The sequence below is a fragment of the Daphnia carinata genome, chromosome 9, assembly GCF_022539665.2.
Source record: "Daphnia carinata strain CSIRO-1 chromosome 9, CSIRO_AGI_Dcar_HiC_V3, whole genome shotgun sequence".
NCBI lineage: Eukaryota > Metazoa > Arthropoda > Branchiopoda > Diplostraca > Daphniidae > Daphnia > Daphnia carinata.
The window spans coordinates 2668761-2695578 of NC_081339.1; the positions used below are offsets into that span (position 1 = coordinate 2668761).

The 26818-nt window shown below is 39.0% G+C and overlaps 4 protein-coding genes and 1 long non-coding RNA gene across 7 annotated transcripts; 1 reads left to right on the forward strand and 4 right to left on the reverse strand.

The window, feature by feature from the left end:
* Nucleotides 1-1266: 1266 nt before the first annotated feature.
* LOC130688417 (uncharacterized) lies at nucleotides 1267-2637 on the reverse strand. Its single transcript, XR_009000442.1, has 4 exons — nucleotides 2517-2637; nucleotides 2363-2454; nucleotides 2114-2203; nucleotides 1267-2010 (listed from the first exon to the last, which is right to left on the reverse strand). It is a non-coding gene; the product is annotated as an uncharacterized LOC130688417 (long non-coding RNA).
* Nucleotides 2638-3233: 596 nt separating this feature from the next.
* LOC130688403 (UDP-N-acetylglucosamine transporter-like) lies at nucleotides 3234-14241 on the forward strand. 3 transcript variants are annotated; one of them, XM_057511386.2, is made up of 8 exons: nucleotides 3234-3243; nucleotides 12015-12085; nucleotides 12142-12438; nucleotides 12508-12630; nucleotides 12689-12869; nucleotides 12934-13052; nucleotides 13126-13168; nucleotides 13246-13922. In XM_057511386.2, exons 2-8 carry the CDS (start codon nucleotides 12017-12019, stop codon nucleotides 13533-13535), a joined length of 1122 nt encoding a protein of 373 aa, XP_057367369.1. In that variant the 5' UTR covers nucleotides 3234-3243; nucleotides 12015-12016; the 3' UTR covers nucleotides 13536-13922. The 3 variants fall into 3 exon arrangements, with proteins under 3 accessions (XP_057367369.1, XP_057367370.1, XP_057367367.1); XM_057511387.2 differs by lacking the exon at nucleotides 3234-3243 and adding an exon at nucleotides 14059-14241 and having other exon boundaries at nucleotides 11868-12085; nucleotides 13246-13490; XM_057511384.2 differs by lacking the exon at nucleotides 3234-3243 and having other exon boundaries at nucleotides 11870-12085.
* LOC130688414 (ITG-like peptide) lies at nucleotides 3597-10294 on the reverse strand. The gene is made up of 5 exons (XM_057511400.2): nucleotides 9932-10294; nucleotides 7342-7510; nucleotides 6551-6697; nucleotides 6378-6466; nucleotides 3597-4408 (listed from the first exon to the last, which is right to left on the reverse strand). The coding sequence occupies exons 1-5, from the start codon at nucleotides 10076-10078 to the stop codon at nucleotides 4277-4279; spliced, it is 684 nt and encodes a 227-aa protein (XP_057367383.1). The 5' UTR covers nucleotides 10079-10294; the 3' UTR covers nucleotides 3597-4276.
* A 330-nt stretch (nucleotides 14242-14571) lies between the features above and the next one.
* LOC130688391 (rho guanine nucleotide exchange factor 3-like) lies at nucleotides 14572-16975 on the reverse strand. Its single transcript, XM_057511368.2, has 6 exons — nucleotides 16722-16975; nucleotides 16330-16650; nucleotides 16136-16270; nucleotides 15845-16081; nucleotides 15622-15781; nucleotides 14572-15556 (listed from the first exon to the last, which is right to left on the reverse strand). The coding sequence occupies exons 1-6, from the start codon at nucleotides 16794-16796 to the stop codon at nucleotides 14694-14696; spliced, it is 1791 nt and encodes a 596-aa protein (XP_057367351.1). The 5' UTR covers nucleotides 16797-16975; the 3' UTR covers nucleotides 14572-14693.
* Nucleotides 16976-20193: 3218 nt separating this feature from the next.
* LOC130688394 (uncharacterized) lies at nucleotides 20194-26202 on the reverse strand. Its single transcript, XM_057511372.2, has 7 exons — nucleotides 25416-26202; nucleotides 23787-23968; nucleotides 21848-22349; nucleotides 21675-21731; nucleotides 21004-21053; nucleotides 20682-20779; nucleotides 20194-20593 (listed from the first exon to the last, which is right to left on the reverse strand). The coding sequence occupies exons 1-7, from the start codon at nucleotides 26038-26040 to the stop codon at nucleotides 20470-20472; spliced, it is 1638 nt and encodes a 545-aa protein (XP_057367355.1). The 5' UTR covers nucleotides 26041-26202; the 3' UTR covers nucleotides 20194-20469.
* Nucleotides 26203-26818: the final 616 nt, after the last annotated feature.

Below are 26818 nucleotides of genomic sequence, written 5' to 3' on the forward strand. Positions count from 1 at the left end.
TCCATTGGTTTATCGTTTATCTGTAAGTATTCAATTATTATTTATTACACTCTTTGAATTCTTCAACTTGATTCAAGGAACAACGTGTAATATCTGGATATTTCTTGATGTAATTTTGTATTTTGTTTTACTCGTATGGGAATCGATCCCCAGACATTCAGCGTGCAACGCCGATGCTCTAACATTGAGCCACGAGATTCATCTAATTATTTTATTATCGCATATCATATTTTACCGTCTAGGATGTTTATGCAGTCTTTCACAACTATATGTTTATCTTTCTTTTGCATTCATATGGTTCATAGCTCTGTGGTAGAGCATTTAGCTGCGATATCTGTTACCCTGGGTTCAAATCTCAGTAGATGTGTAAAAATGAAGTAAAATAAATGTAGAAGAGTATATTGCAGAATTGCATTACAGTTTTATTCTAAGTGTAAATGCAAGTCCACAAGTGACTAGAAAAAAGCCAACTTGACATCACATGATTCATGGCTCATTGTTAGAGCACCGGCGCGGTATGCCGATCATCCAAGGTTCGATCCCTGGATAATAATAGGATGCTTACAGATAAACGATAAACCAATGGAAACAATGCTAACCATCAAAGGTAACAAAAACAAATAAAGCAAAGAAAAAAAAAAAGTTCATTTACTTTTCTTCTTCATTACTTGCATTTACACTTAGAATAAAACTGTAATGCAATTCTGCAATATACTCTTCTACATTTATTCTACTTCATTTTTACACATCTACTGAGGTTTGAACCCATGGTAACAGATATCGCAGCTAAATGCTCTACCAAAGGGCTATGAACCATATGAATGCAAAAGAAAGATAAACTTATAGTTGTGAAAGACTGCATAAACATCCTAGACGGTAACATATGATATGCGATAATAAAATAATTAGATGAATCTCGTGGCTCAATGTTAGAGCATCGGCGTTGCACGCTGAATGTCTGGGGATCGATTCCCATACGAGTAAAACAAAATACAAAATTACTTCAAGAAATATCCAGATATTACACGTTGTTCCTTGAATCCAAGTTGAAGAATTCAAAGAGTGTAATAAATAATAATTGAATACTTACAGATAAACGATAAACCAATGGAAACAATGCTTACTTTCAAAGGTGACAAAGCAAAGCTAAGCAAAGAAAAAAAAAAGTTCATAATTGTAATGTGTGAACACAGCTAACGCAGACAATGAACAAAACAAATTTTGCAAAAATATTTTATAAAAAATTTTTTATTGACAATTCTCTGCACACTACAATTATTTTTGCAACTTTAAAAAGGCACAATAGCCCTTTCAAAAGTTGCCGTCAACCCAGGCAGGGGGAGACACTGCCTTGTTGACCCACCGGGGAGATTACCCGGTGATTGGCTAAGAGAAGCCGGAAGAAGAGCTGAAGATTTGGAACATTTTTACAGGAGCGATTAACCTTTAGTTCGGATTTGTGGGAAGCCACATAGCCCTCCGTGAACACATCATCGGACTAAGCGGACCCCCACGTCCCCTTTCCGGCCAGAGCCCTCCAAACCTCGGTATATGTTATTTTTATATATACCGTACAGTAGGGGCATGACCCCCTACGGGCTTATTACGAGTCAAGGGGAAACGGGGCTACGGAAAGGAAGGGAGCCCAGATATGCACTTCAATTTTTTAAATATAAAATACCGTCTCGGGAATCCAGATTAAGTATAGAAATGTCATGTCATCCATTCAATCATTACAATTTATTCAGTGTCTTGCCCCAACCAAGAATCTTTTCAGATCCAATGTTACTATTAACCTATGCTGAGAAAAGAAAAACAACACCATTAAGCATCTCAATTGTTGCTCATGTGACTTACATGACTTATAGATTCAACTTCTGGCAGAAGCTTGGGAAAGGCCATACAAATTGCAGATGAAAATCATTGTATAAGGCTCTTGAATGATAAAATAGCACCCCTAGAATGTTGCATTGTTGATAGTTGTGTTCCCAGTATGCTGAAAATCCTTTCCTATTGGAGAAATTTTTTTTTGTAGATTAGACACGGTTGGCAAAAAGGAGGAGAAATGCTTCGTCATAAATTCAAAATTTTTTCAAGAAAATTCCTTTTGTACCTAAAGAGTCCATGTATGATGTTCATCGCTGCAATGCCAGCGAAGTGAAACATCTTTAGGGCCATTTAAGTACCCAGCTTCACCAACACTCTGAATGTAAAGGACAAGTTTTTTTAGCAAGAGAAGCAGAATTATTTGAGGCTTCTAGCTGTGACAGAACTATAAAGGATTGCTGTTATACAAGATTCATTTACACAAGATGGTACTTCTCATTAGACAATGTGCATACTCTATTACTTTACCTCATACCTTAATGGTAATGCACTCTGTGTTTTTTCAACTGTAGGCTCACTCTTCCATCCTGTAACACTTCCAGACTTGACTTGATCCCCCGCTAAAATCTGTGAATGCAAAATAATAGCATTAAAAATACTTTTTTGATAGACAAAAAACCAAAAAGTACCTAATCCATGTTTGATGTTGAACTCATGCCATTTCTGGGTTTCCGTACCACACCCATTTTAGGCAGTCTTTATGGTAATATTAATCAAAGCCACACGTCCCACTATGAAATGGATGTTGAAAAGCAAAAACCTGTTGAGATGGATATCAGGAGAATCAGAATAGATCTCATTCAACTTCAGTTATTCTTTTCCCTATAGTACTTAAAAACATAGCATAATAGATATACCTGCCTCAATTCAGTACCATAGACCAACGGAAAAGAACACAGAAATGTAGCTGTGAAAGCAGATCACTTTAGAACACAGGATCAGGTATAGATCATCTAAGAGTAGACCTAAAATGCAAAGACAAAAATATTGGGCATAATTGCAGTTTATCAAACATAGTAGCAAAACAAAATAATTGTCAAAGAAAGACACGCACATTTGTGTTGGCGAATGGGTAAGTCTGATGCAATGTATGGCAATCCGTTTTATCCCCGCCTCCTTTTTTTTGATAAAAGGAATTGCCATGTTTTACTGCTGCTGCCATCTACCGGTCAGATTTCTAGTTATTTCTTTTACGTATACTCGAACGAAAAGTCGGGCTTATTTAGTCGTACTTATTTAGCCGGGCTTAAAAAATTTTTCTACTAAAACTGACACTCATCGAAATTGGTTGAGTATCACAGAATATACTCAAAATTGAATGCTGATTCCGGGAAAATTGCTATGTTTTCCATTAAGCTAATCGTTTTTGAAATACATCGACTATTGCTGCTGTATCGCGCGAGCGCTGTAGCGTACTGGCGCGCTATTACGTTAAAATATTCGGTGTATTTCAAAAACGATTAACTTAATAAAAAAAAAATAGCAATTTTTCCCCGAATCCGTATTCAATTTTGAGTACAGATACACAGAACAGACAACTTTATTCCAGTGGAGTGACGACACCGTTTCCTTCCGGTTCCCTGTCCTGCTAACCCACCCCTATAGGGCTACGACTACATGCCAACAGGAAATGATTAATGATGAATGTTTGCTCAGCATTCACGCAAGTTACTCATATCGTACTTACGAAATTGAGGAAAGATAACCTGAACAGTTATGTAGTATATATTTCCCAATCGTGACGTACACGTCCTGAAAACAATTAGTAAAGAAATACAATTTTAAAGAAAAAATGACAATTAATTTACACTGAAAGCTGCTGATAAATATCGGTCACCTACGCTTGTAGTTTATGAAACACACTTAACACCATGGATATAGTATAGTGAGTGTAGCGTAGGAAAACCTTTAGTACATTCATTGATAGTGTCGGAAATCGCAAAAAAACGAAAGAAAAAAGAAAAAGGGTATTGCCATTAACAATGAAAACATGACCAGGTCAAAGGACATGTTTTGATGTTGAATAAAACTGGAGATAAAACAATTTAGAAAATTGTTGTCACCTATTGTTCTTTTCTTGAGTTCTCTTTCCGATGGACGCTATGGTTGCAATATGACAACTAGATGAAAATAAGTGATTCAAAAGTGTAGTGTTGAAAAGCACTACTAGATGAAGAACGTCAAAAATACATAAGTTGACGTGGCCATTGAAAAACAAAAACAACAAACAAAAATCAAATAAATATTTCAAAAAGTATTCCGTGGAAAAAACATGCAAGAATTCGCAGACAGATCCCAAAAATCAATTTCTGCGTTAAGTCTGTTACGTAGACGTTTTCAGTGTAAATGAATGAGATCCATTTTTCATTTGGACGATCCAGCACGCGATCTACTTGCGGGAATAATTGGCTGCGCGGTCAGTTAAGCGTTTCTCATTCGCCGTGTGTTGGATTTGTTCCTTGACCGAATCGACGGAAACAGCTCCGATGCAAACTAGTGGGTCACGAAAGTAGCTGCATGCCTGAAAGTATTTCAAAATATAATGCGAAAAAACATTAAACAACAACAAATTAATTAGTAATACAGCAATACACTTCGCAAGTTCACTTTATCATACAAGTTTAGCATTTCATCATGGATCATGGCTCTCCTGTTGATAATTAAAAACCCCTTAGAGGACTTTTTTTATGTATTTGCATGCAACAATCCAATTTAGGAATCTATGGTAATGTGAAGTTTCGGAAACAGGATAAGCGACGGTTGGCATTTCAACTTTTGTTTTTAGCAGCTCAAAGTTCTTTCGGACAGTCGTTGTTAGACAAGTGGTGAAATATTCTATCAACAGCTCGCCATCCGTTCCCCCATGTGGATGTACTAGTTCGGGAAATGTCAGAGATAGAAGTAGAATTCATTGTTTAACAAAGCTACGGATCGTAAAGTTCTCCGAAATGGCGGGTCACAGACTACTCGCTGAACAGTCTGGCCACATTTAATGGTATAGAACGCAGGTAAGTAGATCAAAGGGAATTGTATGCTCCATTTGGGATGGAAGCTGGAGACTTGGAGTGCTTCTGCAATTACGAAACAGGCTTACTTGTGCGCCGGTATCATAGAGACTGACGTCATGGAACCACTCTGCGAGAAAGGCAAAAATCGAAGGAAGACGTTCCAAATGATAAACATAACGTACAAAATTGATATGCAAATTGGAATCCATCACCTTTTGACGTCATGATGTACAATTGGTTTGTGAAGGCGGAATTCAATTTGTATCCCGCTTCCATTTGAGCTAGCTAAAATCCACCCGACGGAAGAAAGAGGCCTACATCTGGATGTCACCGTCGGCTTTACTATCCCCACGTAGGTTAAGTTTGGATACTACGCCCTTTTTCCCGCAGGGGTAGCCTTTCGGTGAAATCCATTTTTTTTGTTCCCCACTGATCTTCCCCAATCTCAAAGTTGCTATAGTAACTGACCTTTCTCGTTCAACATCTCATACGCCGGAGAACCAAGCAATCCTGCAACTGTGCCTGACTGCCAATTAAATTGCTAATGACTATACTTAGGAAAACCTTCACGTCACACTTCAAAGGACTAGGGAATTCGGACGTGCTGCCGACTGTTGCCGAAAATTCCCTCCGTAACCCAGGTCTTCGCTGAGACGATAACAATAGGCGATATGTGGCCTAAAATCAAGCCCTAGACTTCTCGGAAGATGAAATATGCAAATGATATCTAATAGAATATTTAAGGAAACTGAGGATGGCAGAGAGGCGTAGAAGATTTGCGCTGCACGATTGAATAGAAAGGTAATACCTCGGTGTTCGACATGGCTTCGTATGAAAATAGTTCTAGATTGGTCGATAACCTTTGCGTTTGTTGGTCACCTAGGCAACGAGTCTGGCACGAGCATTCGAGCGGTAATAACATACACGTAGCGTAAAGCCCACAGGGTTCGAATAAACTAAGACTATAGCTGATTAGATTATTATCCGAAAGAATTATAGTCTTTAAAAAAAAGCTGGCTTCTAAGCACTTGCATCCACCCAAATTAGCATCTCTCGTTCTTAATTCAGACTAATAATGACGACGTGTTTCGTTTTTAGCAACAGCAAACCAACGTAACAAGTCTATTTCTTTTTTATGTACACGCAGTTTCGACGTGTAGCTTTCCCGGGCATGTTCACGCTTCGTTAGCCGATACTGTAACAACTCAACAACCATCTCCTAGCTAGCCCCAAACTACGGAAAGAAAATCCAGAGCGCTATTCCCTTTTTTTTTCTTGATTCGACACCTTGCTTCAACACTTTTACAAACGCAAATGGAAAAGCCGGGTTAGTTAAAAGGAAAAAAAAAACTTATTTTCTCTTGTTAACATCCGTCATCATTATCCGATGCGAAGTAGCTAGAGCCAGGGACCGAAAAGAAACATCGCATCCAAGTGCCTGTACATTGCGAATGCAGATGAGAACGTTTGATCAAAACTTACTTTACGTGGAGATTGCCGGTGGCGTCGAAGTAATTGGCAGCACAAACCTTTTGACACGTCACACTCGCTGCTTTGGGCACAATCCTCGTCTGTAAATTAGAATCAAGAGTTACTCCTACCTTAAAGGAAAAAAAAATAACTTAAATCGTTGAAATGTTTTTACTAAGACTTACTATATTGTTTGACGTTTTCCGATGGTTGTTGGCAAGTTTTTCCAGCGCCCGACACGACGCATAGCAAACCGAAATCGCAATCTGAGGTGTGATGGCATGTCGATCCTTCACGCCTACCGTGATGTGGAAGGCAAGTGCCGACCGATGCTAAACATTCAAGTTTTTTTTTTTTAGATTTCGTATTGATCCAATATTTTTCTATAAAAAAAATTTTTATAGCCAGTGGGTATATTTATTTAAGATGTACACATTTGTGACGGGTTGTAAATGTTACTTTTCAAAAATAATCAAGTTTTGGTATAACACGTCAGAGAAATCTGTCAGTGCCACAGTTTCCATCTACGCATTGGATGGTAACCTTTTCTTTTTTTTCACGCCGGCAATACTTAGAACCGTGGGAAGTTCCATCTGTTCACATCCGTGGAAAAAAAAACCCAACATATTTACGAGCGCTTGCCCAGTGTTATTCTGTAGGAGAATAACTCGTTGTGCAGCTCTCAGTATAGAGTAAATACACAATTTACTCTGTACATTTTTTATTTTGTGTCCGCTACGTAATTGAGAGCACGTCCAAATTGACGTCACGACAGCGACTTGGTTAAATAAAAGGACGGCCGTGCGGCATTTGCTGGTCAAGTACTACGCATGTCAAGAGTCAGCGTTCCGGCCGGCAATTGACGTCGATTGTAGCTACATAGCTTATTCAACAATGCACTTACACCTACATATATAGCTTACGTAAACATACAACTTGCTACGTATAGCGAAAATGTAATTTTTCTTAGACTTACGTCCATCGAGATCGACGCAAACGGTTCCATGGCAGCAATGTTCATTGGCTGAGCAGCGACGTCCGGAGCAGCTGGCCGCACCTTTATTGCTTGCTTCAGTGATCTCTTCATCCTCTTCGCTCTGAAGCATCGATTCCAGAAGATCCATCGACGACGACGGAAGAAAACGCTGCGTTGAAAAAAGAATACACATTAGAATATTCGTGAAATCGAATCATGTTTCTTTTCATCGCACTCTTTGCGTTGCGAGAGCAAAGAAAAACACAATAGAGGCTTTTCGCGTACAACACTGGGGACAACCCGTCCAATACAATTTCTAAAACCTCTATGTTTGATCACGAGAAACGGCGGACATAAAGTCTGTGAAATTTCATTTTTACGCAGTCGGTGGCATTTCCTTTGAGTCGATTCAGACGTATTCGGGTATTCCATTAGAAACGCGTTTGGTCATTACAAATTTAGAAGTAAAAGTGGGCCATCAACTTGTAATAGCTTTTTGAATAAGAAAAACGGGCCAGCAGACGGGAAGAATTTGTTTTTATTTGAAACTCTTATTTCAGTAATTGCTCTTATGGAACGACATACGCAGGCCCTATATGCATTTATTGACGTTTATGAGCATCGAGCCAAACCATCGTACACAATATCTAAGTTGTTTTCGGCGTGTTTTATAGGCATAACGGTCGGCGTTTCAACAAACCGCATAAATTATTTTGTGAGAAACCGCTAACCATATAGCCGACAGTGCTCGGGTTTAATAGCAAATCGATAGAGGAGATCTGTTGAGGGCACGGCCGGAAGGCAACCAACGTTATAGCCACTTGCTGTGCGCCTTCCCTGCGCCACCCGTTTTCTTCTACAACACTATTGACCTGTGCCTTTGCACGGACCAAAGTTTTAGATCATCAGCTTGTTATTTATAGGATACATACTTTTTTTTTTCTATCGATCAGTCGGCGATTTAGAAAGGGCGAGAGCAAAGAGCGGTATTATAAACCCAGGCCTCCGCGTCAAGCCTCAGTATTAAATGCGTTTACCAGAACGTATGGATGACTTGTTCTGTAAACATGTCGAGAAAATATAACGAGATGGAATGCATAAGCAAAGTTATTCTCTAACATGGCCCATACGCTGCACGTATCGGCTCAAAATCTAGCCCTATCATGCGGAACAGGTGCAATGGCTATAGTAACTTCTTACTGACTTACTTTTACCAAGAAGCTTTCAATATGTATACAAACTTGCTGGTGAACTCCTAACAAGTCTACGGTTACCTTGAATCCACCCGCCCGTTCCGGAGGTAGGAGTGCGGATCAATAGAGTGCCGATAACGGAAGGCTACGCGTTCTGCATGCTTTTTAGCAACGTACATATTTACTCAATAAAAGAAAATTACTTGCTAAAAATTAAATTTCGCATCAACTTCAAACGTAGTAATTGCTTTCAAAAGCTGCCTTCCGCATAGCGTTCAAATATGGGAAAACGTTCGAATGCAAGTGATGGGAAAGCAATTTTTAGGTAATTTAAAATTGATTTGATGAAGGATCGTATAGATAACAAGATTATAAAGCATCCGCCAACAGATAATGACTACCTAATTAATCATCAGTTAATACTCTTTTGTAATACGGCCATACGTATACATACTATTCACGTGAAGTACGTCATTTTAACTAAGAGGTAAAAATTTCAGTTAACACTTAAAGAAAAGAACAAATTAGCGGTTTGCTCGACAATCTGTAAATATAACGACTACTGCATGTAATTTAATGCGTCTGTGTAAAAATGAGGCCAATCTTTCCATCTTACATATGCCAGTCGTCTTTATCGTTTGCTCAAAGATGCGATCGAAATTGCAGTGACGCAGCTAAATCAGTTCGGTAGTCCCACGACGTGTGTTCAACAAAATGCCTTTATTGACGTCGCAACGTACATTTCTCTGATGTTTCATTCGGTTACCTCGCATTTGCAGACAGCAAAGGAAGAAAAAAAAAAAGAAACTGCAGGTTTGGACGGCGGCACTCGGATGTGCGTGCGTAGCGTTCAGAATCGTGAGTCTCTCCATCGATCTACTCGCTTTACGCTTCGTTACAACTCTTTGTTCCGAGGCCGTGCCCTTTCCCGTTTTCCCAACACACTAAGGTTGTTTTTTTTCCTATAGCTATACATTTAACCACATCTAAAAAAAAAGACTTGTTGTAAAGAACAAGACGCATTATGACGATAAAAATAATAAAGGTTTTCCCGGAGTTAACTACCGGAGTTAACCGCTCGAGGAAAAGGTGTCACGTAAGAAAGACATAGAGTGTGATTTATTACACACTCCATATTTATTTATATCGTTACCATGCTCTTTATGAGATTAGTGTACTATACGGTTATGTCTTTCACCAGCCTTCTAATGCGAATAGATGTTAGTGAATTAAGTCAGCCTTCTTTTAAACATCGTGGAAATATGTGATACATACATCATTCTTAACGCCTTATCAAGCCGATAAAAGACACAACAATGTGAGGAGCTCTATCAGCTATCATTTAAACTTATTTGAATTAAAGCCTACGTTTCAGAAAGGTATGCAAAAATAATTACCTGAGGGGCATGACGATTGTTGCCATAACCTCCGTAGCCCATGTTGGAAAGCATCTCAGGGCTGAAACGATTGAATCTTCCGCCCCATGAATATGCCCGTCCGAACAGAACGATGATTGCAAAGAAAAGTAAAGTGAGCTTCAGCATGATGAACGACGGAGTTGTCTGGATTACGGTGGCTTGGCTAGAACAGAAGCGTACGGTTCCGCGTTCACTAGTTGAATGGCAAAGGCCCAGGTCGATGTAGTCGACATCATGGCTAACTGTTCCCGTCTTTCCCCGGCGTCCTAGATCACCTTCGCCCCCTCCCACCACTCGGCGCAACCGATCGAATCTAAGTGCAAAAATCCAACCGCTTCGTGCTCAAAGCAATAATGTTGTCCGCACAGAAATACGAGTTTTTGTTTTGTTTTATTATTACGAGATTTAGCGATACTGTCCAACAATGTCGCTTTTACGTTAACATTTTTCTGATCGCTTTGTCCAAGTCTATAGCAATATGTAAAGAAAAAAAAAGGAGTTCACGCAAGAATATCAGAGTATTAGTCCATTGTCTTTTATTCGATTTACCGTGGGCTTTTTGTGTATAGCGACCGAATGGGTGTGACCCGTATGGATCGGGAACGGCAGGGCAAATTCACGAGCACTAGTCATAATGGTTGGGCACCATTAGCAAATGAACAAGCTTATTACACTTGTGCATCGTATTCGACTTATTACTAACACCACATGCGTTGTCTAGGCTACTAAGCTCAATATCCTGTTATCCTTCCTCAACGACGTCCCACTAACCATTCGTTCAATCTAACAAGAAATCTGAATAGTTTTCGCACGTTTTTTTTTTAAATCGTTGCTGTCACTAAGGGCCAATTATAAAGAAAAAAAAAAGTTCAAGTACTACCTTAATAACATTCCGAATTTCTGCTGATTCAGCTCTTTTTGACAGCACGAAGAGCCAACAAAAAAAGCGTGTTTTTACACGACATCTCTTTGCAAATTTTAGGATACTCGTATTTGTAGCTTGAAACTTCCTTCCGTGTAAGACGAGTAGCTTGCCAAGTCAAATAAAAGTACTTAGACATTCGTGGGTAAGTGGACACAGATCGCTATATCCGCAAGTATAGTTCCATTATTAGTCAAGGACTGTTGCACACGACTTGTCCATTTGTGCTCTTGACGTTCAAGTAGGGAATATGAAAAGTATCAGCACCACACTTAAGAATTTCAAGCGCCATGTTGGAATGAATATCGGCAGTAAATGTTACTTCTGTAAAGCGCACCTGGTGATATCACTTTCTTACCATGCGGTACACCAATGTAGAAAAACGGAGAATAGAAGCCCAACACAATTGTCGCACACCTATAACAATGTACAGCACAAGACTATTGCAAAACAATAAGATACTTCTAGATTGAATAACTGTGACAGAATTCACAGATATTTGGAGATAAAAACTAAAATTTGCCAGCACTTGCAAACCATATGTTTGAACACCACATGTAATTTGCGTCGTCTGCATAATTTTTTCGCAACATCGATCGCAGTTTCAAAAAACATTTACTTTTCTTACTAGTAGATGGCGTCAAGAACGATAAGCGCTCCCTCAACGAATTCCGCTTTTTCCAAATTGAGCGGCACACGTTCAAAGCGCTCCGCTACCAAATTTGATTATGCCTTCGCATTATTTGGAATTTAGGATTAAGCTGCATGACAGTGACTTTAAACATGGCCTCTAAATATTTTATCGTCGTTTCACTTCATCCATATTTCCGCAAGGTAGATCAGTAAAAAAGTAGCCAAACCTTATTCAAATTTCCGCGAAATAGAAGGACATTTCCAATATCCATATCCCTCTTTTACTGACATTGTCATCGGGAATTTGGCCTCTGCTATTATTGTGTTCGCTGTCAAACGGAAAAACAGGGATGCACAGCTTGCAACCGTGGTTTAAAAACACACGCACATAGTCAGATTGTTACTGAGATATCCCCTAGGCTAGTAAACAGTAAAAGGAACAAAAAGCCTTCAACATTGCAATTGCCAGCTCAGCAGATTTGACAAAATTATGTGAAGAGCATTTAATCATGGAAAAACACACTATGTTGGGCCAAAACACCTTGAGATATTTTAGCTTATTCATCTTGACTTTACAGGTAAATGTTATTGATTTAATTCTTAGAAAATTAAATGCAATTTTCTTCCATTTCAGACAACTCTGACAGTTTTGGCAATGCGCTATTCACGAAAACAAACAGAAGGAGCAAAAGATTTATATATTGCCACCACATTGGTTCTTGTTTCAGAACTCATCAAGCTTATGTTCTGCCTGATTCTTCTGCTTATTCAGAAATCAGGCTCTATAGAACAGCTTTTAAAGACTTTGGGATCTGAAGTTATTTTCAAGCCATCAGAGACTGCCAAACTTGCCATTCCTAGCTCATTATATACTATTCAAAATAATCTGATTCTATTAGCTCTGTCTTCCCTGGATGCAGCAACTTTTCAAGTACTTGTTTATTGTTGATCAGCTTTATGCAATCTATAAACTTACTTATAAAATGGTTTACCCATACAGGTCACTTATCAGTTGAAAATTTTGACAACAGCCTTCTTTTCAGTTTTACTTCTGAGGAAAGAAATCAAGGCATTTCAATGGTTAGCCCTAATTGTCTTGATGGGTGGTGTGATACTTGTCCAGGTCTGAATTTTTATTATAAAATTTATTGATGATTCTTTAATTACTCCTTGTACTTTAGTTTTCTTCTGATGGGAAGCAAAAAGAAGCTAGTGTAGTTCCAATCAACCCACACAAACATTTGATTGGTATGTTAGCAGTAGTTGCTTCATCCTTATCAAGTGGGTTTGCTGGCGTTTACTATGAAAAACTTTTAAAGGAAAGTGCGCAACCGTCTGTAATCATTCGAAACATTCAGCTTGGTAAAGAAAGAAAAATAATTTAAAATCATTGCATTTATCCTAAAATTTTGTTTACGCTTTTCAGGTATTTTTTCAATAATATTTGGAACCGCTGGAGTCGTTATAAATGATTGGGACAAAGTATCCCAACGTGGATTTTTTGACGGATATACTTCCGTTGTCTGGCTAGTTATAATGCTCCAAGTATTAACTAACTACAAACTAATTTAGTGGTGTTGATTCCGTCTAAGCCTTATCTTCTTACAAAACTTAACAGGCAATGGGAGGTCTAGTTGTAGCAGCCGTGATCAAATATGCTGGTAGGAATTGCGTCTGTGGTCGATTAATTCACGTTTCATGCCGTGTTCCTAAAAACATTTTCTGTCTTCTTTTTTAGACAATATTTTAAAGGGATTTGCAACATCAGTCTCCATAATTTTATCTTGCCTTTGTTCTTACGTTGTTCTCCATGACTTGAACCTGGATCTGACGTTCGTTTTTGGGACTGGATTAGTCATCTTGGCGACTTTTATGTACGGAATCCAGTCACACAGCACACCCTGTCTTGGCAGCAACAACTCAAACAGTTTAATAGTTGACAAAGACGGAAACGAAGATATTAACCGTTCGTCGTACACAAAGGTAAATAACGATCGAACTTACCAAAAACTTTCCAGCACAATTTAAACCTTGTCCTACGCCGCTTGGTTGTCCATATTGTTGTCATTTAATTAGTTAGTAATTGTATTTGTTATTTAATTGAAGTCCTTGTGAACGTGCAGCTCAAAATCAACGCTATGAAGATCTTATACCCCATGTTGTTTGTTATCTTGTATCTTTGTTTAATTTTTTAATTTAAAATTCCTTTCATTGTAAAATCCTTGCCCTCCAAAAGAACCAAACCTGCAGAGCAATTTTTTTTCTCTCTCAGTTGTCTGATTTTAGTAGCAACATGACTCGCAGTAAAGAATACCAGTTTCTATTTCAAGCCAGCTAAAGGTAAAGTCCTCGTTTTCTGTCGGGGCTTCAATGAACAAGTTTTGTAAATACAAATTTCCAGGCTATCTGAAAGAATCTACAGAGGGCTAGTACTTTGATGTGTCGTGTTTTGTTGTCTGTTTCAAAATGGGAATCCTTTCTACTTACCTCCATCAGTCATTGTCATTACTTTTTTTCTCACCAGAAATCATTCTATATTATTTTTCACCAGGCTGAGAAACCCAAAATTTTATGATGAAAAAAACAGAAGCGTCAACGCGATCCACCATCGAAAGTGTTTTGCAACTGCCTCATCGCCAAATGTTTTTGCAACAATGATTCACTAGTTGCGAATCTTATTGACAACACCTAGAGAATCTGGAGATTTTAAACAATAAAATAATTATACATTGAATTTTGACTTGTCTAATATTTACTTCTTGGATGCGACGAGGAATGCTATAGAAATAACCACCATCATCTCCACTGGCACAAGAGCGTCCTCCTTTCGCTAATGCCCTCCAAATACCACGGCGATTAAGGATCTGTAACGTAAATCCATTCCATTGTGAGTTCTAAAAGAAGAAGAAAAGCTGGCCAGTTTCCGGTGCGGTGTTCATTTAGCATCTCCGCGTCTGAAAGGAAAAAAAAGCGTCTTTCGACGTGTGGTCAATGATACATTACAAAGGACAGAAGATAATGGACAGGTAGCATAAAGGGACACAAACCATTCGGTGGAAGGACATTTTTGACTGACAGACGAAGGATGTATTCATTTCATTTGAAAATGAGTAAGTGTACAAAAAGGATCTTGCGATACGCCGCTGTTGACAAAGATTGTTGAGAGGCAAACGCAAAAAGAAAAATTTAAGATTGGGCTGAATTTCTCAAACTGGTGCAAGAACGGGTGCAAATTCGATGTGTTTCTGGGCTTAAGGTTTGATTGAGACAGATAGAACCTTTGGATCGGAGGAAACGGACGGGCTGAGAAGACATTGCTTGTCCTCCAGCAGGCTGACTGGGAAGGTGTGGTGCACTCACCACCTGTAACTTTCCGCGTGGTAACAGATTACGCCGATTTGCTCCCCGGATATTTAGGCTGGCCTTAATTTTCGGAGCCTTGCGAGGGCTGTCAATATCGCTCGTCTCTTTGGTGTGAGCGTGCGACGACTGCCATTCTTCCATGACTCGGTGGAGGCCGAGCATCCATTGCTTCTTGTTGTGCTCGTTGAACGTCACTAATGTAGCACTTTCATTTCCTGCTTCGATTTTAAAAACGTGTTTCGTTCCAAGTCCACTACCCGAAGACCCGGGCAGGAATGAATTATTGCGGCCCACTTTGGTGCCCAAATCGATAACTTTGAACTGCCCCACTTCAAAAGGCGTCTTGTATAAGCTCAGCCGATTGTTGGAGAGGGTTCTCGTTAGGACTAATCCACTGTCGAAAAGGAAACACTGCAACTTTAAACCTTGACTTGTTTTCAGGGGTCCATCACAAATGAGCGTCGTAGCTCTTCTTAAAACAGGACCCATTTCTTCAGACAAATCAATTTGTCCAATGACATGTTTGCAACGCCCAAGTCCTGTTGATTTGTCAACCCGGTCTAATATGTTTGTAAGTATTCGGAGAACTTGTTCCAGCACTTTATGGTCAACATGGCTCTCAGGTGTGAATTTGAGAATCTGTTTAATCAGCAGAGGGTATTTCACTAGACGCGACCTTGGAACATCTAGAAATGAGACAAATATTTTACATGAATAAACAGAACAACAATTGAAACTAGAAGATTATTACCAAGGTAACTCCACACATCGAGACGACGTGAAAAGGGGGACTCCAAGCAACGTGTGAAGAAATCCTCAACGCGAGCATCAGACGACCTTTTTTCATCTAAAACGCTTTTAGCTCGGATTTGGTTAGCACAATGGATTACATAGATTTCTAGTTTTGGGACCTGTAATGGGGGAAAAGTCACGGTTACGTTTAGGTAATACGAACGTGCAAGGACAGTGCATACCCATTTGAGGAGTATATTTCCCACAGACTCAACAGATCCATCAGGACCTTTAGCTTTGGTCAATTCTTCTTTAAGTTCAGAATGAATAGGCAATAAAGAATGAATCCCTCCAAATATCTGTTCAGCTTCACTATGATTGATAAGCCCAAGGCGCACCAAAGAGTCATGATAATTACGTTGCAACATTGAAATGTCTTCTATCAGATCACACTCTCCATGCCATAGTTCATACATGGCCTACAACACAAAATGGTTACATGTGTGCACCAAGAGAAAAACAAATTGCAATACCTCTTGTCTCTTTAATTCTTGATTGTTTAGTGACAATGCTGTTGTTTTGCCCCAGGTTTCGCTCCATAAGTGGATGATTCTGTGCTTGGTGGGTGTCAACGCTGGTGGGCGGTAAGGTGTGAGATTGGAGGAACCCTAAAATTCATATACATCTTTTTAAATCAATCCATGAAATGAATAAAAAGATTCTATACTGATAGTCTGCTTAGAGAAGCAAGGCTTCCCCTTGTTCGTAACAATGCTGGTGAAGAAGGAATGGAAATGACAGAAGGAGTAGGTGACTGTTGGCTTTCTTGAGGAGGTGCAGACTCTTTGGCAGAAGGATGGAGCATTCCACTAATTGATTTTTTAAGGGCTTGCTTGGCATTCTGTAGGGGCTTTCCTGAAGAAGTGAAAATATTTGCCAATGATGCTACCCGGCCTAACCGCTTTTTCCGCTTGCTAGGACCTTCATCATCTCCCAAATTAAGAGAATGTGTGCTGGCGTTGTCTTCCTGATCTTTTTTCCGTTTTCTCTTTTGTATGAAAAGAAGAACGCAAAATATTATTTAAATTAAATTAGGTGTTTGAATGGGGATAGACTTACCAGACTGAAACTCTTGTGTTGCTTGGGTGGCTCAACAAAAAGGCTGTTGACAGACAAAGAATCTTCATCAGGCATTTCAACAAATTAATTAGAATAATGGTCACTACATAAACTCAAACTTTTTAAATGTCAGATATTTTTACTTTAATCTAATTTGAAAATGCTAGCAACCGTTGGGATTCCTTTGATCCCCGCGCTAGCCATTATTCAGAATGATGAATGCTTTCAAATTGAGAGTTGCCATACTTACAAAATGACAACACACAGACGCATGAAAATGAAAGTCCAACGCCGAGCGCCCTCCCTCAACGCCGAACAGCGAACACAATTTACTACTTCGCATTTCTTTTCATATCAATGAACAGCGTATAAATCGATTCAGTTTATTATCGCCTTTTTGGTGTGTCGGGTTATCATAAAAAGATTCCGTAGTCTCAAGTTTTACGCACGCTGGAAGTTTTTCTTAATTAATGCCAGGTTCAACACACATAAAAATGAAATGAGGTACTATAAACAAACGACTTTATTAACAATTAACTGGAGAAACGGTGCTTCAAGGCGACCGGATTTGAAGCGATTGTTAAAATACGAATAAGTTTATAATGCTGGGATGAAAACCCAAAAAAGAAACCGTCTTTACTGGAAAGTTGTTTCATCGGAATCCCACCTGTGTTTGTATTTGTCACGCGTTACACTATAATAATCATTTTTCGCCAAAGGAATTAGTGGAAAAGCTGTGGTTTATGCGACGTTCGATTCATATTGACAGATCCTTCTTGACACTCTGCTTTGATTCAAGGATTACGCACGTCCAGCAGATTTCCGGAATATTTCACGCAACGATTCCTCCCTATAATTCTTCTCGGAAATATGACAGGAGGTGAATTATGAAAAATAAAATAAAATGTTGCTGAAACGAAAAGATGTGTTTAAAAAAATATGCATCCGTCTTGATCTTTATGTTGAATCTTTCAAAAGAGGGATTGACATAGACTTCCCTTCATAACTAAGTTCTTAAGATGGTTCTCCAAAGTTTCTGGAATTGTGGATTCAACCATTGAAAATTTCATGGGATTATAGTGCTTCTTTACTCTATAGTTTTCTTTGTCCAATGTTATGCCTTCTTAAGAGTAAAACGAACAAAAAAAAAATGCTTTAAATGAAGGGTTAAAAAGCCTTTGTTGATAACGCGTAACGTTTCTACAGTTCCGTAGATCGCCAATTTATGTAAAAAAAAAAAACACGTAAATGAGATGGTCATTGCTTCGGGAAGACATTCCCCTATGACCTTAATGCCATTCTTTATCACTCCCATAATATTGATAAGGCATTGACATTGTAGTGAATAAAGTGCATGCACTTTAGTTTCATTTGCCGATGGCTAGCAATAATATTTCGATACCATGTCGCCTTGAAATGATTTCATAATGCCGCCAACAACAATGTAGATAAGGAACCCATAGCTGGAATTTGAGTTTTTCTTTACGTAATTTTTTCATATGCAATATTTCTGGAAATTCGATTTTTAAAAATGCCCGCTTTCTAGCCATATTTAAGCCGACTTTTCTCTGTCCCCAGCAGTTCGAGCGATAACGTTGTACCGAAGTCATTCACATAACGAAAGACCATCATCCTCTGCAATGCCTGCTTCGCAACTACCAGTTTTCTAATGTTCATTAAAATTTTAATGTTTATTATTCCTTCAGCTTAAAGGCTGATACTTTTTTACCTCAAATTTTTGCTTGGAGATAATATGGAATCGATATAAAAGCATATTCGGTACATCAAAAGTGTGCGAATCCTTGTCTTTTCGGCTTTGCAAGCTGTATAGATAGCACGGTACAGACTCCAAAGGGTTCTACTGAAACTTAAGAGCATAGGTCATGAAAATTGATGTGCACAATAACTTATGATAAATAAGGTTGATCCCTTTGTGTTGCAGGCAGACTCATCAGCTAATAAATTATTCGTACATTACTGTATTCATACTTCAATGTGGCGTTTCTGCCGTTTTGAAACTGTTTTTTAACACGTAACAAGGTGACGTTACGAGTCAACGACCTTTACCCGTTTACTTCTCAATATCCAGTCGACACCCCGGATGACCAACGGCACTTTCTTAAATGTCGATCATGTGCAGTTGGGTACACTACCGGAAATTCTCCGTTTACTCTGCCTGTTTATTTTTTTTAGGATCCGTAGTAGACTAGTAATTTCTCCAGCCACAGGTTTTAAAATTTCCACTATGACTTGGCAAGTTATACTCTGTTAGCCTTATTAAGAAAGATTTTTTTACATTTTAATGAATAACGATGACGTGAATGCTTCAAAAAGTTAGGTGACAACGTCAAAACGAGCTTTTAGTCAACCTTTTAAGTTTCATGTTTTGATTCGTCACTCTTGCCGAATGGTGCCGGTACATTTTTTCCTGAAATAAGAATGGATATTCTTAGAAAGTTACATTTGAAGCACAATCTACAGCGTTTTCTGTATACCAACACTCGAATTGCATTGTAATTTTGTCTAATATTAGCAAGGTATGTTTGTGGGTAATTCAGGTGGAGGGGCAGCTTGCAAATTGCAAACCCTTGGAAATGGAATATGAAGCAACTCACACTAATGGATTCACCTTTAACATTCACAATATAATAAGTACTTAGCTTTGTTGTATATTTAGCTGCACCGGATGTTTTCAGACACGTATAGATACGATTCCAGTAATTCGTGAGTCTATTGACACACTGTACCCAAAAAACCTCACAAAAATTGATACAGTCTAGCCGTTAGGTGGGTGACCATTCGTCTAGAGGTAAAGTAAGAAAAATGGAAAACCACCAAGGTCGGCGGTAAACCACGAAAAGAGAAAGAAAAACATAATTTCTGCATATTTTTCATTAATTAAGGAAACGAGTTTAGACGTGTAACCCTATGCAAAAAAAAAAAGGTTTTGGGATAACGATTTTTCAGAGAAATTCAAGGAAAGAGGCAAGGGAAGGAAAACCAAACGTAAAAATATACTTAATTGATTTACGTAAATTTTTAATGCATATAATTTGGTTTATGGCAGCGCTGCAATAGTCCAAATGGCAACATAAATTTCAAAATCACAAGATATTGTTTCAAACCGTCGCGAACATAGACGTTGCTGGCCTCCTTGTTTTGGGAAGACAAAAACAAGCAAACAAAGAACAAACGCACTGAAAAAGAAGGTCACTGAAACATGGAAACACGAACAATCGCTATTTTTGAATAGAAAGCTTTGGTGGGTTGGTATATATACGAAAGCACCAATGCGTTTCAAGCAACCCTATCATTTTTACACGCTCCCTTTGAGTTTCATTTAACGGTTTGACGTTGTTTCGGGAAGCGCAACCGTAACCTAAATAATTTCAATTTATTTATATATTTTTTTTTTTTAGGCGACGATCAGAGCGAAAGCTTTCAGATTAGGCGTAGATACAGTATTGCTTGTTTGTTTGTTTTTTTGTCTCTCTTGTTTATAAAGAAAGTTGACGTTTTACAGCACCGCAATTTACAAAGAAAGTGGCCAGCCATACTGTGTGCGGAAATGCTTATGATTTATGAGGTGAAACAACGTTATGTGCCAACACGACGGGACGAAATAACTAGAATTTCAGTTCACCTTTCACACTTTATACCAAACAACCGGGATCCCTCAACCAGAAAGGTTTTTTAAAATGCCATCTTCTATCACGTCAATGGCTCGTCGAGCTTTCGTTATTTTTTATCACACAGTTTCGTATCCAGCTTTCAGAAGGATGTCGTTAATGCTGTAATCAAAGAGCTCGAAATCCATCCGAAAGGCGTCGTAGAAACGCATGATTAATTCCCTGGGCAGCGATGAATAGTGTCTGGAAACATATTGCACAAACACATTAGATATTTGATATGGGTCAACGGAAGACAATGTTGTGCCCTTAATTAGGCGAGAAGACATACTTTTTTTCCAGCTCAATCTTGGCCTTTGATGGGGCCGTGTTTCGGTTGATCCACGGAACTGGAACTTGGGTTCCCAATCCAGTCTTGTCCCAAATATACTGCCAAACAAAAAAAAAAAAAGGTCTGATGAGGTCTGATGACATGCTTCTATTCACGGTTTGAATTTTTGTTAAAAAAGCCCTCTGGTGGGCTTTAAAAGTCTGTTAATAATAACGGAATTCAAGCGTGAAAAGGCGACATTAGATTGCGTAACCATGGAACCTGGGTACTACCATTGAGAAAAGCGGTTGGTGATGAAAAAGGCTGAGTGATTGAACTATACCTGGAAATCATCGGCTCCCGTCTCCAGCTTGCCTATAACGTGATAAGGTACTGAAAAAAGGAAAAAGAAAAGGAATAAATAAAGAGGATGGAATCACTGAGTTTTGCTCTGAATGGAACTCAGGTACGTTATTTAACACATAGTTTATACATTCATATTCAGAAAAAAAGATTTGAATGAAAGCATGATTCCAGGGGTAAAGGAAGCAAAAAAAAAACAGAGCCTCAAAAGAAAGCGATCGTGTCACGAATGCACGACCGCGAGCACAGTCACTTGAAGTCCTAGCTCTTCTCATTGACGCATTATTGAATTTTTTTTTTTTCAAATGAACTTGTCATTAATAGAGCGTAAATTTATGCCTCTTCCACAATTCGCACGAATGACTGTACTTTTTCAAGCCAAGAAGAAATAAAAGACGAGCAGGTGTGATTTGCACATTTTTACATTGGAATCCCGTTATCCCTTTTTGCTTTATGAAACCAACGTTGCATGAAATCCTAACACTTCATAGTTTCTAATAATATTTTTTTTTTGGCCGTCTTATAGAAATATGAAGGAATGTTCCGCTTCAATGAACAATTTAGCCAAAAGGTAACAATTTGGTTCAAAGACGGTTACGTGATTCCTTTAGGTATTTCGTAAATAATTCAACAAATAAAAAGAAAACTCACCGCTGCATGGGCTGCAATGACGATGGAACGGGACCCAGTGCGCATCGTATCCTATACCTATTCGAAAGCAAAAGAAAGCGTTCTCATTATACTAAAGGGAAATGTAAATGTTTTAAAGGCAAATTCGAATGTCGGATGGGTGAGGCACGTTCCACGTCCGCTTATATATTTACCTAGCAAATCTGTATCCAGGACGAACTCGAGAAACTCTTCAAACGTCGGTTTAACTCCACTTGTGTTTTTCGCAGCTGGGTTGGCTACGTTCGCAATTTGGTCGGATGTGTCAACGGGGCCATGACGTCGACGTTGGCCGACATAACGGTGTAATTTCTGCGTCTCTGTTTCATCCGCTTCGAATGTCGTCTTGTCATTTCCCACTTGATGGCCGTAAATAATTTGCGAATCAGCTCGATTCGAAGACAGAGTGTCACCGTGCGCTGACAAGAGCTTCCGAACTCTAGGCTTATAATGGGGCCTGCTGCTCGGTTGAAGCTTACGTCGTTTTCCCATGATGAGACGGGCTTTGTGCTTAACGTAACTGCGGAACGCAGGAAGACTGAAATGAGGACTTTCCACCATTTTATCAAGGTAGCAGGAGAGCATTCGGTCCATTGGATGCCGAACGAACATAAATTTGAAATAAGTTTGATTGGCGAATTCGAAATCAGCAATCGACTGCAAAGAATCAAATGAACATTATCTTAGTTTAGAAATACGTAATGGCGTCATCCTCGTACGGTTCTTTGCCAATCGTTTTGGACAGTCATAGAATTGTAACACATAAGTTTGAATATGCAACTAGAATACTATGCAAGTACAATTAATTAGGCAACTAAAGATTATGGTTCGTCACACTTCAAAGAAATTCGAGTTCGCCAATAGAGGATTGCCCGTTACAAACATGACTCAGCCTAGTTGGTTTCGATTGTTTGATTTGTGACTATTTTCTATGCTTGTCGGTTTGAGCACTTGCCTTTAGAAATTGATGCATATGTTTATTTATTTTTTAAATAGTATCTGTTTACTCTGACAGCCGCAAAGTTCGATACCTGTTTACTTGTTATGTACCCTGTCCACCTTTTATTTATCGAGCGTTCAACCCTAACCACAGGATCTGTTCTAGATACTTTGAGGGTGTGAGAAGATACAAGTGCTGATGTTACACTACAGCGTCCTTAATGTAATAAACACAAATATTTTTATCTGCGGTCAGAAGAAGGTGCATTCATTGACTATATTTCGCAAGAAAAATACGACACGCAACGCAAAAAATAGGACGGGGCAAAGCATAGTAAATTACTAGCTCATATGTTTTAACCTACAATTGTTACCTAACATGATAAAACTAGCATTTTCAGTGGATTTCGGTTATAGTACTGCAAAATGTGCATACTTGAACTTCGCTGTTCATTAGTAATAGATCGTAATGTCCTGCGCTCGTCCTTGGGAATGTTCAACACCATTAGCTGTGCATACACAACGCATTAGCAGAGCATGAACAAACTTCGTTTCGTATACGTAGAGGCTTGAATAAAGTATTCGATGAACCATGTTATTAATACGTTCGGATAGACTACGTTCGAATGGCTACACAGGAGCAAACAGAAATAAAACAAGCTGAATTTCTTGTCCAGCAAAGACGTCATTATTACATTGTTAACAGTTCAGATTAGTTTAAATCATGCGACCTCAACGAACGCGGTAAATAACGAAAGGTCGAACCTTCGATCGACGCCCTCTTCGTTCAATTGCCCGTTAATTTTGGATTGAATCTCTGTTTGTTATCGTACATTGCCCGTCCTGGTTGACGTGGTTTGTCAATGACCTCTTAATTATAAGAACCAGCGCAGCTATTCTACTGAAGCGAAGAATAGCTATGCTGAAAGATTGAGAAACCTTACGCCCAACAAGTGTCATTAGTGAATGAACAGGAAGTAAGAATATTCTAGTATGTTTAGGCGTTCGCAATAATGCTCACTGGATACGAAAAATTTAAAGCGCTGCATTAGGAAGACTTTAATTTTTAGGATCATGTGAGCCTATACAAAGCTAATAAGTTATGGCTATCTTCACGGACTATGATATTAATTACGTAAAAGATGTATGAATTACCCTTGGAAGAAGGTTAAACGTCAAACTGTGCGGACTAGTAAAAGTTGGGCCGAATCCGTGCACCAAGAGGAAAGCCGAAACCAGAGACGAGGATGCCACTTTGTTGAGAAAGCAGCCCATGGTTTGAAATGTCGGCGCCAAGGCGAAATGAGACGTGACGGGGAACTCCTCATACATAGAAACTAAAGAAAGTTTTGAAAAAAAAGAAATAAAACCATATCGTAAAGTTAAGCTCTTCAACACAAATGAAGGTGAGGATTAGTTTTTTGCGGAAAACCAAGATTTTTGAAAGAAACTCTGTTTGCATCATTCGTCAAGCAAGTTAACCACCACTTGTTTTTATTATTCGTAGTTCTGTCATTTCTTTTCTTTCTTTTGCAATGGACCAAAATCTGCAGACCTTTTGTTGCGCTTTCACTGAAATGGTTTGTGAATCAACGTCATCTTTGTTGTCCGCAACAGAAAGCGACGAAAAAAGTGTATATATTTCACAATCCTGACGAGATTACATAATAAATTAGTCGGTCACGCACTTCATCCGTAACATCTGATTTTTTTTTTTTTTTTTTTTTTTTAGTTACGGTTTCACTCACGATTCAGCTTCCTGGCTTTTAATACATCAAAAAGTGTAGCTGTGTAATCACGAGACTATGGCTCTTTATAGTCAAACAAATCAATCACTATGACAGATTCAATTTTTTTTCTACACTTTCACCGGTCATTAAAATTATTTTGAAATCATGTCAGTTTTCATTCAACGCGGTCTCAACGCATCCCATGCAATTTATTCTAATTTCTTTTTTTTTCTGTGTGTTCGAGTAAATAATGGAGAACGGAAATGACGAGTCATCTGCATGAATGACCCAACCCAGAACACGAGTTCAAATATGTGTTAAGGGAGCGAGTCGGTGTTAAGAGCAATTTGCGGTAAAAAGGCGGTACTGCTGCGGGAAAAGTGGTTGTAATAATAGACCTGTCTTTTCTATTGAAAAAAGCAAACATGTCGAACAAGATGAACTATAGGAAATTACGTAAAAACGTGCACACGCTCAAGTGGCAATTGTATAGCCTCGCAGTATCTACCGAACAACGAAAACTGTGTGAACTCGAAGAGAAAGTCGTGCATTATGCAAATTGATAAATCTCATTCCCCTAATTGTTGCATCACAATTCAAGTAATCAAACGTGCAAAACAGAACATTTTCCGCGCTTTAAATTAAGAAGGCTTAAAAATATGAATAAAACATTTTTTGAATGTGTCAATTCAAGCGCTCACGTCAGCAAACATGATGTAGCCAAATGTATGCACAGCGCGCTATAGATGCGGGTCTATATGACAACGCAATAAAAAACTCCTGCTTACAATGAAATAAAAATCAACCGGTCTATTCACGGTGTGTCTATCTACCACTATTATTTTTCTCTGAACTGAACAAACGACAGGATTTTCATAGAAGAAACATTTTTCAAACCAACACGAGCATTAATCTGTCTGAGTGGCAGATTTAAACATCAAATTGTAAAGCAACTGTTGGCAAGATATCTTTTTGTTTTTTTCAAAAGGGATCTTGCCAATTGTCTATGTGCACTGAGCACGTGAGTAGGAAATAGATTGTGTCCTTTTCTTACCTGGCTGGTTTACAGAATTGGGTGAACGAACTGGCCGGGTCTCGTTCCTGACCGTTGCGTAGACGGTTGGGTATGAGACAACGCCTCTGCTACGACAAACTTGTCTGATGCGTTCAGATCGCAGCCAGTACCTTCGCTCTCTTTCCGACTCCAGACTAGCATAGTTAACTTCCTCCTGTATCGGTTGATTAGGCTCATTATTTTCGTCATTCGTAATGATCTCCTTCGACGTGCCCGCTGTGATCCAATTTCCTTGATTTCTGTTTTCTTCTGGGACTGAAAACGACGAAGGAGATCCGTCACTAACGTGCAACTGGTTGCTGATACCATCTTCTTGGCTTTTTGGGACGCTTCCAGCAAATGGACTACTCGGCCAGGTACTCGCGGTGACAGCCATTTTCAAGCCGCGGTCACCATGCTGCGTCTTCGGACCAATGCTGTTTGCATTAACGTCAATTATCGAATCTGTTTTGTCTAAACTTGGAGTCAAGGTTATAGTGATCCCGTGACTGAGGAGGAGACGACCCGAAATGAATACAAATATGGTCAGATAGAGCCATCCCTTCCAGCTATTCCAATGCATCCATCGTCCTCTCAGACTCAGAGCTCTCAGGGAAATTCTCATCGCGATCGTAAGAACCACAGTGTTTTAAGGTTTGTTTTCAGTTATTTTGGATAAGAATCGTCTGGCGATTAAGTTTGATAGTTTAGCTTCACAATTGATGCCACCTGTTTCTTTATCCAATTAAAAACTGAATTCCATATACGCACTTGGAATGTGTTGTCATCATCCTAAAGGACGAAGTATTTCAATAAAAGCCAAATGCGACACGTAAGATTATAAAGCGTTAATGGATTTCTGCGATGGACGCTTATAGTTGTAATTGCGCGCTGAAATTGAAGAGCTGCGACTGTAGGCCGGTGAGCACTGCCAGAATACCCGCTGGCAACTAACTGTACACTGTCGCAGAGAGCCACCCAAAATCCCGTCCGTCAGGTAGGAGCCTGAGCGCGTGACTGTGTTGGCAATTTCCCCCAAGCCTCCTTTTTATATTGCATAGAGATTTGGATCATCGTCGCTGCGGCTGTGTGTAAAAAGGAGCGCTCGCATTAAGGTGGTTCCCCCCACTTTTTTTTTTTTTTTTTTTGAAAATAAATACAAGGGGCGGAGACGAGCAAACCAATTCGGTTGTCAAACAGGTAGGAGAACAGGATTTGTTTTTTAAGACAGGGAAATAAAAAAGGAAGTTAGTGTGTTTTAAAAATACCGTGTATACATCGAAAAATACGTCTACATTCTGTTGCATTTTTTAATGGACGTAACATATAGCGATTGAAAATGTATTACACAGCAGCTTTACAATGAATTAACTATATAAATTGGGGAACAAATTTCTTAGAAG

What these genes read in the sequence shown, in the direction of transcription:
- LOC130688391 (XM_057511368.2), bottom strand. Translation starts at nt 16,796, where the DNA reads ATGCCTGATGAAGATTCTTTGTCTGTCAACAGCCTTTTTGTTGAGCCA. An exon ending in CTTCTCTAAGCAGACTATCA is followed by an intron (nt 16,271 to 16,329) that starts GTATAGAATCTT and finishes TATGAATTTTAG; the next exon opens with GGTTCCTCCAATCTCACACC. An exon ending in GAAATATACTCCTCAAATGG is followed by an intron (nt 15,782 to 15,844) that starts GTATGCACTGTC and finishes CCCCCATTACAG; the next exon opens with GTCCCAAAACTAGAAATCTA.
- LOC130688403 (XM_057511386.2), top strand. Translation starts at nt 12,017, where the DNA reads ATGGAAAAACACACTATGTTGGGCCAAAACACCTTGAGATATTTTAGC. An exon ending in CATTCGAAACATTCAGCTTG is followed by an intron (nt 12,870 to 12,933) that starts GTAAAGAAAGAA and finishes TACGCTTTTCAG; the next exon opens with GTATTTTTTCAATAATATTT. An exon ending in GGCTAGTTATAATGCTCCAA is followed by an intron (nt 13,053 to 13,125) that starts GTATTAACTAAC and finishes AAAACTTAACAG; the next exon opens with GCAATGGGAGGTCTAGTTGT.
- LOC130688394 (XM_057511372.2), bottom strand. Translation starts at nt 26,040, where the DNA reads ATGAGAATTTCCCTGAGAGCTCTGAGTCTGAGAGGACGATGGATGCAT. An exon ending in CAATTCTGTAAACCAGCCAG is followed by an intron (nt 23,969 to 25,415) that starts GTAAGAAAAGGA and finishes AACTTTCTTTAG; the next exon opens with TTTCTATGTATGAGGAGTTC. An exon ending in TCATTGCAGCCCATGCAGCG is followed by an intron (nt 21,054 to 21,674) that starts GTGAGTTTTCTT and finishes TCCTTTTTTCAG; the next exon opens with TACCTTATCACGTTATAGGC.
- LOC130688414 (XM_057511400.2), bottom strand. Translation starts at nt 10,078, where the DNA reads ATGCTGAAGCTCACTTTACTTTTCTTTGCAATCATCGTTCTGTTCGGA. An exon ending in GGAAAACGTCAAACAATATA is followed by an intron (nt 6,467 to 6,550) that starts GTAAGTCTTAGT and finishes TCTAATTTACAG; the next exon opens with ACGAGGATTGTGCCCAAAGC. An exon ending in ACCGGCAATCTCCACGTAAA is followed by an intron (nt 4,409 to 6,377) that starts GTAAGTTTTGAT and finishes AAATACTTTCAG; the next exon opens with GCATGCAGCTACTTTCGTGA.